This window comes from Medicago sativa, chromosome 7 (assembly GCF_051527215.1).
Source record: "Medicago sativa cultivar Bolivia chromosome 7, Bolivia_mono, whole genome shotgun sequence".
In the NCBI taxonomy this organism is placed as follows: Eukaryota; Viridiplantae; Streptophyta; class Magnoliopsida; order Fabales; family Fabaceae; genus Medicago; species Medicago sativa.
This window is the reverse complement of record NC_140755.1, coordinates 11,643,155-11,655,815: the sequence shown is the minus strand read 5'-3', so window position 1 is coordinate 11,655,815 and position 12,661 is coordinate 11,643,155. Positions and strand designations below refer to the sequence as shown.

General features: G+C 31.1%; 2 protein-coding genes across 2 annotated transcripts; both read left to right on the top strand.

Moving 5' to 3' along the window:
- The first annotated feature begins 1,506 nt into the window (after positions 1 to 1,506).
- On the top strand, positions 1,507 to 5,280 carry LOC146904259 (membrane-anchored ubiquitin-fold protein 1-like). Its single transcript, XM_085731185.1, has 4 exons — positions 1,507 to 1,722; positions 2,117 to 2,398; positions 3,674 to 3,844; positions 4,743 to 5,280. The coding sequence occupies exons 2-4, from the start codon at positions 2,266 to 2,268 to the stop codon at positions 4,796 to 4,798; spliced, it is 360 nt and encodes a 119-aa protein (XP_085587311.1). The 5' UTR covers positions 1,507 to 1,722; positions 2,117 to 2,265; the 3' UTR covers positions 4,799 to 5,280.
- Positions 5,281 to 9,149: 3,869 nt separating this feature from the next.
- On the top strand, positions 9,150 to 12,208 carry LOC146904258 (glycosyl hydrolase 5 family protein-like). The gene is made up of 3 exons (XM_085728168.1): positions 9,150 to 9,722; positions 10,670 to 11,267; positions 11,787 to 12,208. Exons 1-3 carry the CDS (start codon positions 9,150 to 9,152, stop codon positions 12,206 to 12,208), a joined length of 1,593 nt encoding a protein of 530 aa, XP_085584294.1.
- Positions 12,209 to 12,661: the final 453 nt, after the last annotated feature.

Genomic DNA, 12,661 nt, shown 5'->3' with positions numbered 1-12,661 from the left:
AAATACAATATAAATGTAAGTTGACATTATACGTTAAAAATCAATTGTACAGGTAAAAACTCCAAATTTCAGCTTTAAGTTAAAATCCATTATAATGCAAAACTAATTTTACTAGAAAACATATAAAATGTCAAAGTTATTTATATCTCTAAAATCAAGTGGAACCAATGATACACTAAAAGGCCGATTAGATTGACATACATGAGTTCCTCTTACATATACATTTGTCGAACTATTTGAGAAACGTTGTGAAAATAACTTGAGAATAAACTCTTATGTTACACAATGAAATGTAATTTATTTTTTTTGGTACATGTAATATTTTTATTTTATTTTATAAATGAAGTGACAAACATCACTTGAAACACACATATACGAATTTTCGAGTCCAAGCTAGAGGTGTCTATCCAAAGAAACGTTGTTTTTCTGCACAAATTTTATTTATATTCTTCTAAAAAAATATACTTTTACGATTTTTGAATTTAAAATTATTATATTTTCTCTTTTCTCATATGCTAGTTTTCTTTCCTTGAGATTCATATCCACACTCAATAATATACATTGTCGAGATATGTAGAAGATATTATTTTTTCTTCTTTCCTTGTCGTGGTTTTCCTCGACAAAAATATACTAAAAGGATATTATTTCTTCTTCATCCTCTAAATAACACAAATTTTATTCAAATATGTTGGATAGTCTAAAATTTATAAGGGTTAAATATTTGTCTAAAAGAAACTTGATTTTTTATTTAGCGGATAAACATTAGAAATAACCATTAGAAATCATACATTAGTACAAAAAATCGGGTTGGAATATGTTCATAAGGTTCAATTTAACAATTTTAACATGAGCAATCACAATAGTCCTTTTTGTCAAAAAAAAAATAAATCACAATAGTATCAAAAAAATAATCTCTAATTGTTTACTCTATTAGTCATAATAGTCTTCGACGCTGAATATTCATAATAACTCTTTTCATATATGGACTGAAATGATAATAAGAAAATAATTATAAGGACTGATATGACAATAACTAAGTATATTGAATGACTGATATGACAATATTAACGAAGTATTTTAATATTAAGAACTATTTTTATTAACAAAGTGCACAATCAGATATTATTTTAAAATTTCGATACATTGAAACACCATTATTGTTACTCACCATTGTTGTTATTCATTACACACTCAGATATTAAAATGACTATTACCCCACATTTTTATTATTATTAGTTTAGCTAAAATTTACCGACAAGTAAATTGAATTTTTTTTTTTTTTTTAAGAAGTAAATTGAATTTTTATGTAACTAAAAAATGTACAAGATGGTAAGTTTTTTCCCATTTCCACAGCATTCGGAGATTAGGAGGAGGGAGAGAAGCCAACAAACAAAGAATGAAGTCATTGACCACAAATTTCAATGACTTTGAAAATTCCAAAGCAACCCTCTTTCCTTACTTTTCTCCCATTTTTTATATATCAATAATTGCATTGCATTGCATTTCACAACTCAACCAAAACCAAAAAAAAAAAAGATAATAATAAAATAAAAAAGAAGAAGAAAAAGCACCAACTTTCTCTCTTTTTCTTCTTCTTCTTCTTCATCTTCAATCTAGGTTTTTATCAACCAAATTCTCGTGATTTTAACAAATTACCACTCAGATCAGTGACATCTATAACCAACTCACAAAAACAACAAAAAAACAAATCAAAACTTTAAGGTTTTTCCACTTTTTGTTCTGTTTTTTCTTTTTTCCAATTTTTTGCTTGATTTTTTTTTGTTGACCCAGTTGAAAATTTTAGATTTTTATTGATTTTACGCATACCCTTTTGAAAATTAGATCTGTTTTAGGTGATAGTGTATTGAATTATGTTATTATGAATTATGTGATTTTGTTATGATGTTTTTTTGTATGCACTTGTTGGATTTCAATTGTTTTATTCTCATGAATTATGACATGTATATTTCAAACCTCTTGAAAAATATCTATGATTTATGATTTATCTGTTTTCCTATGTTGGATTCTGCATGATGTTTGATTCTTTGACATATAGATGCATATATATTAGATAAATCTTACTCAATTTTTTTGTGTTTGTTTATTATTTTTGCAGAAAACTAAGTGATGATTCATGATAGCCTCGTATTCGTTAATTAAACTCAATTGAAGTGATTCCACAAGAAAACTTGTTCATAGTTTTTGAGATACAACTTAAGCTATTAGATTTTGATTTAACTTTACAAGTTTCTTGGATCTCCGAGCATGACCGGGAACCAAGAGCAGTTTGAGATCAAGTTTAGGTTGACGGATGGTTCTGATATCGGCCCCAAAAGTTTTCCTGCCGCCACTAGTATTGCAACATTGAAAGAAAGTATTCTTGCTCAATGGCCAAAAGGTTAGTTGTTTTGTGTTTGTATTCTTTGTGCTTTCCCTTTTCGGGTTTTTAGCTTAATAACCAAATTATCTATGTCAGATTTGTGATGATGCTTTCGTATTGTTCCCGTTGTTGTAAGAAACATTGTGTTCATGCATTAATAGATATAAGAACCATCAGGGTCTAGTGCAAGTGGTTGGTGTGCCGGGGTGTCTGTTGTAAACCCCTGCAATAACAACTCCAATTCCCTTTGATAAATTTTTTTAAGAGGGGCAGGTGGTTTGATTGGATGGATTCGAAAACCGGGTGATAGCAGGTGCATGATCATTTGAGGCTTTTGGGTTTGATGTATTGGCTTTTGGGTTTAATAGAGCATCTCTTAACCACTGATTACTCATTTTATATAGGTTACTCTTCACAACTTTTATAGCTGAAAAAACATGTTCAACACTTGCACCTGCTACCGTGCGTGTGTGCTATATGTGTTTTATCAACTAAAAATAAAAAAATAGGGAAAAGCATGTGGAGCTATAGTCCCACATAGCTCCAACATGCATCCGCCCCTGGATGAAGAAGAAATAATCTCCTTTTAGTATGTAGTTATTACTTTTTAAGTGACCGTAGATGTAACTATTGCTCCAATGACAGAGAATATAAAAATATTTCAAGCTTGTGATGAGATCAGAGAAGAAAAGGAATTGAAATATGTTTCCATTTAATGTGATGTTCAGATTTTTGTGTCAAAGATATGTTATCCTGCATATGCTTCTGAAAGATATGTTATATGCATTTATGTGCAAATGTTTTTGTTTGCTCAATTCTTTTAAAATAGATTTCCTTCAGAAATGAAGGATACTCTGCGTTAATAAAATGCCATTTGCCTAATAAAAGAAAAACTGTTTGGGACTTCTTTCATTAAGTATATAAGGTGATAGACCTAGAATAGAGCCTTAAACTAAAAATATGGATTTCTTTTAATTAGGTATTTTTCCCCTTATTTACTAGTTTGTTTCTTAAAATTCATTTCCTCATTGTCCTGCTTGATGGTTCAACCAGTTGAAACCTTGAATCGGCGTTCACTATAGTTCAATTATTTTAGCAGTTCAACTGTGGTTTATCGAGATTCTAGTAGTTTTAGGCGGTTGAACCATAATCCAGAAGCCGCTCTGATTTGATGTCCGATTCGGTGTTAAAAACATGTTGAAATATTTATAAATTGCTCACAATAAGCTTTTTGCCTTTTATTTTATTTCATACATGAGATGTGTAACCGTAACTTTTTGTTGTGTTTTGAAGATAAGGAGAACGTGCCAAGGACTATAAAAGATTTGAAGTTAATCAGTGCAGGAAAAATATTGGAGAACAACAAAACAGTCGGTGAATGCCAGAGCCAAAGCCCTTTATGTGATACCCCTGGTACTGTTACAACAATGCATGTGGTTGTACAACCACCTACTACAGACAAAGGTCTAATATTTATTTCCAACAATGCCAGATCCTAGTTCTAATTATTATTATTTTTGTGTTAATACAGCACAACTTAATGATAAATTATTCTTTTTCAAAGGTTGACTATAATATACTTTTACATAAATTTCGTTATAGGTGTTTCTTAAATATTAAGACCTGTCCTTGATTGACATATTAATTATGAGATATCGTCCTATAACTTAGCTATCAAGGAAAAGTCATCCCTTGTTTTTTTAATCCATTATTTGTGTAAATTGAACTATCTTAACTGTGAAGTGGTCTCCTGTGTGAAGCTATGACCGTAAACATTTTCGTCTCGTTAGATTACTATTCTCTCTGGAATTTAGTTAGTTATACACATGTTTTGATTGGCACATTTGAGGTTATCTACCGACATAAGCTTTTGAGAAACAATTTTTTGGAGAGCAAATGAAAACAGCTTATGATATGTCCATAAAAAATTTCAATTTATTTCTATACAAAAGCGCTTATGAAAACAGCTTATAGATTATATGTAAACAGTCTGACTTTATTTGATCTTTTGTTATGGAAGTAGCTTATACATAAGCACTTATGTGCTACGTGCTTAAGTTGCTTATCCAAAAAAGAGTTATAGTAAATTAAGTTTTTCACACACAACCATTAAATTTCACCAGCTTGACATATGCAGTATATTACTTCTCTGAACATGTTTATACATGAATGTGATTAGAGTCTTTGTAGACTTGTTGACTTGTGTACAACTACTAAACTCTTTATAGAACATGTTTTGCACAATTGACCATGCTTGCTTCTTAAATTTATTGCTGTTCTGTTTGTCTAAATTCAATTTCATTTAGTTTTACCGATTCATCCGACACATATTGAGATTGTGGACTTTTCTCCTTATTAACAGATAAGAAAGCAGCGAACGATGCAGCACAGCACAAATGTGGTTGTGTTATTTTATAGCATCAAGGTAGAATAGCAAAAGTCGTCATCATTTTCCGTAGGTGTTTACGGTTAGAGACACTTCGTTTTCACGTAATCTATGGCTTTCAAAGACTTCCTCATACACAAATTATTCGGCTGCATGCCTCATATTGTTACTACATCCAAAGAGTACTTGACTTGGTGCGGATATTGTGAATCTAGTGGTTCAAAAATCTTATACAATTTCCATAGGAGTTGTTTTTCTTCCGGCCATAGCCTTCATCAGCCACTTTATGAAAATGAACTCTCTACAAGTTTACCATTTGTTGTACTGTATCTGATGTGTTGTATTTTGAAATTCTTGTTATATTTGTGCCTGATGCGAAATGTTTGTAGACTTAATTGTGTTGAATATTTGAATGTGCTTTGTTTTGCTTACTGTTTATATTGTATTGTTGCTACTCTTGTATAGTAGCTTTATCTCTATTATGAAACGGATGTCTTATTTTTTGTTTGGAAAATGATGATTTCAGGGTCGTGTGTGTTTTGGAACTTGTTATAATTAGGTCATTTGGTTCTTTAATGGATCCCGAATGTAATGTATCTCCATAAACTTAGGTCATTTGAAACTGCTATGAGACTAATCTTTTGCTCGGATATGGTTTATGCGGGGAGGCATTGACCCTTGGTATGCTCAAGGGGTTTGGATGAGAAACCCTTGGTATGTTCAAGCATGTGATACGCTTTTTATTGGGAAGTGGTGTTGAGAATCCGCGTGTAATGTTGTATGTTGGTTTGAGGTTGTCTCCGAATAAACCTCTCTTAAGACTAGTATCACAGGGATTAATGTTGATAAGTTCTTTATGCATATGACGCTCGTCTCCTATGTTGCAAAGAGGGTTCCATAATATTTAGATATGTTACCCTCGGTGGCCGAACAATACTGATTAAGTACTTTGGGTCAGATGTATGCAGGTTTCAAAAGAGGGAGGATTGGAAGCTAATGATCTTTGCCTGCTTAATTTGAGTTTGTTAGCTAAATAGAGATGGCACAAATTGATGGATGATGATAGGTTGTGGAAGGACTTGCAAAATTCTAAGTATGGTAATGAGGTTGGGTGGTTGTCGAAAATTGGCAATATGGGATTTTTATTGCATGTCTCTATGTGGTGGTTAACCCTCTCTAGTGTATAGGGTCCAGCCTTAATTTTGAAGTGGATTGGATTGTGGAGAATGTGAGCAGAAAGGTAGGCAATTTGAGTTCGTAGCATGTAAAAGGAGTGTTCATATTCTAAAATCCGAAATACAATTTTTTTTTTAGTGTTTGGATTCTATAATCCAAATGTGTAAAATTCCTTCTAAAGGCAATTATTTCTTTTGGTAGAATTCAGGAAAACACAATTTGGATTCTAGAATCCAAAAATCACCGCCCATTTTTGGATTTTCTTTGGATTTTCATAGAGCGATAGAGGCATGGGGGAGAAAAAATTTCACGAGTTTTATTCTAACGCAATTTATAGACCTAAAATAAGTCTCTTATCGTTGCTTTTACCTAGACTTTTCAATTTTATTTAATCGATTTGCTAGAATAATCAGAAGGAAGACCAATATAGTTTCTCATACTTTAGTATAGTGATATTACGTCTGACTAGTTCCCATGATTCAAAAGATATTTCAATGATTTTTTTTTAGAGAGAAAGATATTTCAATGATATGAACTCACTTATTTGGAGTATTTATTTAGAAGATATTGAATAAGCACAAAATACCATTCTTTAAAAGTTACTCATTGTAATAATAATGACAGTTTCTTTTATCAAAAGAAAGGAAAGACAAAAACACAACTAAGCAATTTGATGTCGACAAACTCCAAAGTCTTCTAGAAGCGGTATAAGAGCATCCACAATGGAGACCCTCAACTTTGAGGTCTTAAATGGGTCCCACATTGACACATCACTTTTTTATTATTTTTTAATAATAGTACCTAATAGGTACTCAACCACTACAATGGAGATCCTTCAACAAAAGGTCTAAATAGGGCCCACCAATAACATTAAAAAACCAAGGTAAATTGCAATTGAAAAGCAATAGTACAATGCCATTGATTATTTTAAGCAAAAGTAATGTGGGACCCACTTAAGCATTGAGGTCTTAAGTGAGACCCTGGGTCTTAGAAGACCCCCAAAAAATTTCTCCACAATGGAGGTACCTATTAGGTACCGGGTCTTAAATAATTAAGACCCTACCATTGTGGATGGTCTAAGATCTAATTGAAGAGGAAGAGAAGTTCATGTCTTCATGAGGTCATCATTAGATGCAGGCAGGGATGTAGGTATATGGGTTTGGGGTCGGCTGACCCCACTCTTTGCCAATTTTTTTAACCAATAATACCCTATTTTTATATGTTTGACCCCACTTTAATTTTTAAGTTGTTTACACATGACTCAATTTATATAAGTGAGACAAATAATGTAAACTATTATGTCCTCCATTTCATAATAAGTGAGTCTTTTATAAAAAAAAAAAAAATTGTCCTGAAATAGCTAACCAATTTTACTTTTCAATACAATATTAATTACTTTTTTTTCTTCAATTATAACTCTGATTAATACTAATTTCATCACTCTCAATTCAATATATTCCACTTTGCATTTATGATAATGGAGAATACATCAATACATTACAAGAGCACTTAAAACAATTTTTCTCTCTCCTTCATTTATATGTACATTTTTCTTAATATATGTAAAATGAGCAAATTAGTCACTTAATCTGGAACGGTGGATTATATTTGAGTTTTATACATTGAAAAAGTGGATCAGTACTAGCTACTAGATAATTTGAGTTTTAACTAACCTTTGGATTTTATTTAAAACAAAATCAAATGCTCCAAAAAATATTAAAAGAAAAATGATCACTAACTCACTATCCAATAGAAAGAAGATGAAAAGTTAAGCTATATTTGATAGTGAGTATTTTATTTTCTTCTTCTTTCAAATGTACTATATCTAATCTAATGATTTTCTTGATTTTTATTTTTGGGGTGAATGATATAGGTATAATGTTGTTGTAATAGAGTTGTATTTCATATGGAAAAAATTAAACATTATTAAATTATCTTTTATCATGGCGGACCATGAAGTCATAGTCAATTTTTCCGGTGCGATTTGTCAGAGCGTCGTCGCGGTTCAGTTTAACACGATTATGTAGGGGAGATTTTTTATCGATGTTGTTGATATAGTCATCAACTGCTTGTTGGTTGACGGATATATTTTGTGGCTTTTAAAATGAAAACATAGTTTGCATAAGAGATTTTTGATCGATTTCGTTGATATGATCATCATTTGTGTCTTGGTTGATGGATTAAGGAGAGATATTTGATCTATTTTGTGGCTTTTAAAATGAAAACTCGATTTTGCATAGGAGATTTCTGATCGATGTCGTTGATATGGTCATCAACTGCGTGTTGGTTGATGGATTAAAGAGAGATATTTGGTATATTTTGTGGCTTTGAAAATGAAAACACTGGAAAATGAAAAAAAAAAAAAAATCTTGCAACGTTTTTAAAATATTAAGCCATGAAGAGAGCAATTGTAATTCTTCGATACTAAAGTGCCTTTAGTTTTTTGATATACATTCATATACTTTTTGTAATCTTCAATGTTTTGCTTAATGATAATGACTTCATCATTTTAATGTTTTGCTTAATGAAAAACGAGCTTGACCCCATTTTCTGAAATTTCTGGATTCGTCCCTGATTAGATGCGTCAAATTTTGCCCAACCAATTCGAATATCCATTATCCTCTCTGTGTGGGTGAAGGAAATTGACAAAGAAAGAAAAGAACACTTTCTAATAAGAGAAAGTAATATCTCATGCAAATGAAGATCATGACGTTGGAAATTTGACGCTACATTCGATTTAAGAATTTATTTTATAGTATTTATTTGAGATGAAATCGCTAAAGACAAATATATATTGCTAAGTACAAACCAATTTATATCAAATATATCTACTTGTCAAAAAAAAAAAATTCAAATATATCTATTTCTTAAGTAAGTACAAACCAATTTATATTTGCTAAATACATATATGCTATCAAAACAAGTACAACAACACAATATCTCGACAAAAAAAGTGTAACAACACAACATAGGTCATTTAAGGAAAATGAAACTGGCACTAGTTGCATTAAGACATATTCATACTAAAATTAGAAAAGAATGCAGTCAAATTTTTTTATCTAGCTCATAATCATGATAACACCGTGTGGCAAAAAAATATCCTATATATAAGCACAAAATATGAAGTGTGAGGAAAACATTTAAAACAAAAACCAAAAACATATATTAATTTCTAGTTTCTCACATCCTTATTTTTAAAATTTAAGGATGGGAGGAAAATATTTGAGCTTGATTTTACTTTTGACAATTTCAATTTTTGCATCAAATGCAAATTCTTTTCCTCTCTCAACCAACAAGAGATGGATAGTAGATGAGTCAGGGAAAAGGGTGAAGCTACATTGTGTCAATTGGTCAAGTCACATGAATGCAATGGTAGCTGAAGGTCTTGACACTATACCCTTAAAAGATGTTATAGCTCAATTGAAGGGATTAGGGTTTAATTGTGTTAGATACACATGGGCAACACATATGTTTACACGTTACTCAACAAATAAAGTTGGAGAAAATTTGGACAAATGGAATCTCACTGGTCCTAGGTTAGGAATTGGGAATTATAACCCTTCTATGGAGAATATTACTGTTGTGGAGGCTTTTGATTTTGTGATTGATGAGTTTGGAAAACAAGGCATGATGGTTTTGGCTGATAATCATGTTAGTGATCCTAAATGGTGCTGTGACAATAATGATGGGAATGGATTCTTTGGTGACCAATATTTTAATCCGGAAGAATGGTTACAAGGACTTTCTAATGTTGCCAATCGTGTCAAAGGAAAACCTCAGGTTCATATAACTTTAATCTCTTCTATAAGATATTATAATGTTAATATACGTTGTTCATGTTATCAACGGTCTAAAAAGGTTCTTCTATTTGGTATAATTTATTTAGAGTTATTTCTTTTTTTAAAAAATAAATTTAGAGTTATTTCTTAAATTGCTATAATACAATTTGGGACAAAGAAACAGACAATATTTAATACTAAATGGTTCCCTCAAAAATAAAAAAATTAATACTAAATGGTATCTAAAAAGAATAATGCTGCTTATCCCGAATTTCAATTTCACGAGTATCCCGACCGTGTTATCCATACAGCCGTTTTTGTTGACTTTCATTTTTGTTACCCCACTACCCGTTTTTGGTGGGAATGCATGAATTGTGATTGGTTTAAAATAGCATCGGGACAAATTCTTGATGAATAGCATCGGGACAAATAGCATTACTGATCTAAAAATGTTGTTTAATAATATATTTAAACAATTTTCTTTTCATTGTTACTATTCATGTATATTTTTTAGGAGTCTTTTTTTTTGTACAATTTTTTAGGAGATTTTTAACTATTCATATGTGGTCATAAGCCCGCTCCCTCTCATGCTTTCTTAATTAATAAATATAAAGTGTTTTGTTTAACAATATATAGGTGTTACTAAATTAGAATCTAAAAAAAATTGCAACAGTTTTTTCAAAGGATATAATAGGTTTAGTGGAGTATGACCAGACTTGTATTTAACATGCATTCAATTCTCCACTAAGGAGTGAGATCATTTTATTTGTTAATGCTCTCTTGAAATCATAATTCAATGAATTTTCCTATTTTAAATTGCGATATCATCCATTCACTTTATACTTTTGTTATAAAAAAACTGTATCCTAAATAAGTACAAAAATATTTCAAGAGTATTAGTTAAAACAGACAAAAAAACATTTCTAATGTTAGGGTTTTGAATTATAGGTTGTGGCAATAGGGTTGAGAAATGAACTAAGAGGTCCAAAACAAAACGAAAATAATTGGCAAAAGTATATGAGCCAAGGAGCTATAGCTGTTCACAAAGCAAATCCAGATGTTCTAGTCTTTGTTTCTGGCTTGAATTATGACACTGATTTAAGCCTCTTGAAGACAAAGCCTCTAAATGTTAGCATAGGAGACAAATTGGTGTACGAGGTACATTCCTATGCATGGTCAAGTGGGGAACGAAGTGATTGGGACAAGCAACCATTGAACAAAAAATGTGCCAATGTAATGAAAAGTTTGAATGATAGGGCAGGGTTTCTCATGAGTGGTTCTAACCCTAAACCATTGGTTATGAGTGAATTTGGTATCAACATGGAAAATAAAACTGACATGAATGAAAAATTCTTGTCTTGTATGTTGGCATATCTTGTAGGCGTGGATTTGGATTGGGCATTGTGGGCTGCACAAGGTGCTTACTATATAAGAAAAAATGAAATTATTGTGAGTGAGACTTTTGGTGTATGGAGTTATGATTTTCGCACACTTCGATATCTAGAATTTCCTCAAAGGTTTCAACTCATGCATAAGAAGCTTTTAGGTATGACATTTTTACTGCTCGTAAAATTTGAATTATCAATAAATATTAGAAATGCAAAAAGTAATGTCGATATGTAGCATAGTTTTTTTTTTTTTTAAACAAGCAAAAATGAATTATATTAACACTGACAAAATAGTCTCCTCAGCACAAGGCGTACTGGAAAGACCATTAAAATTGACAATCAGTCAAAGTAAGAGAAACAACAAACAGGTTAGCCTATGCCCAAACACATAAGAGGGCTCGACCACCACGTATGAACAGCGAAAACAAAATTAGCATTTTTAGCCTTCAGCCATCACAAAGAATATTACTTTACTTTATCTAATAACTGATATATAAAACAAAATTGATAAAAACACATGAAAACAAATATTATTGAAATCTAAAATTTGGTAGACATTACTTGTATATATAGATAAAGTCATCCAAAATAAAAGTAAGAAGTAATAACTAATTTATTATATTCTATGGTTGTAAATGATTTAAGATGATGAATGATGTTAATTTTCTTAATTGCAGAACCAAGTTCAAATTCAAGCAAGTCCTACATAATATATCACCCATTAAGTGGACAATGCGTAAAATGGAACAAAAGGAATAAACTTGTATTGGGTGATTGTGATGGCAAAAGTAAGTGGAATCAAGTAGGGCAACAAATCAAATTGGTTGGCAATGATACATGCATAGAAGCAATTAAAGATGGATCTCAAGTGAAACTCTCAAATGATTGTAGGAGCAAGCAAAGTTTTTGGAAAACTTTATCAGCAACCAATCTTCATTTGGGTACCTTGGATAGTCAAGGACAAAATTTATGCTTGCAAAGGAAATCTCCCACTTCACATAAGATAGTTACAAAAAAATGCATATGCATTGATGATAATCCTGCTTGTTTGGATGATCCTCAAAGTCAATGGTTTCAACTAGTTACAACAAACGTGTAACTGTTTTAGCTAATATATAATTTATTTTATTTGTTATTATTTTTTAATTTTTTTTGCAACATGTGAAATTAGAGATTATTTAACAATATCCCGTTGAGCTGATACTTTTTAAACTTTTTTGTTTGTTATTGTAATTGATATTTTTTTCTCTTTGAAAAGACAAAATTAATTAATGAGCGTTAATCTAGATTATGATAAAAAAATACAACGTGAATACAATGAGCTAAACCACTCCAAAACACTCCAAATACTACACCACATCTAGATCCCTATTACTTAACTCCAAACACTACTCTATTATTAATATCATCGTTATAGTGCTGGATCCAAGAGGAGCCTCTTGTGACAAAGTTCTGATTTGAAAATTATCGACAAAAGATCAAAAAAAAAATTTAATCAAATTTACATCAAGTTATGAAGTCAAACTCAGATATGAAGACAAAGCTCTAAAGG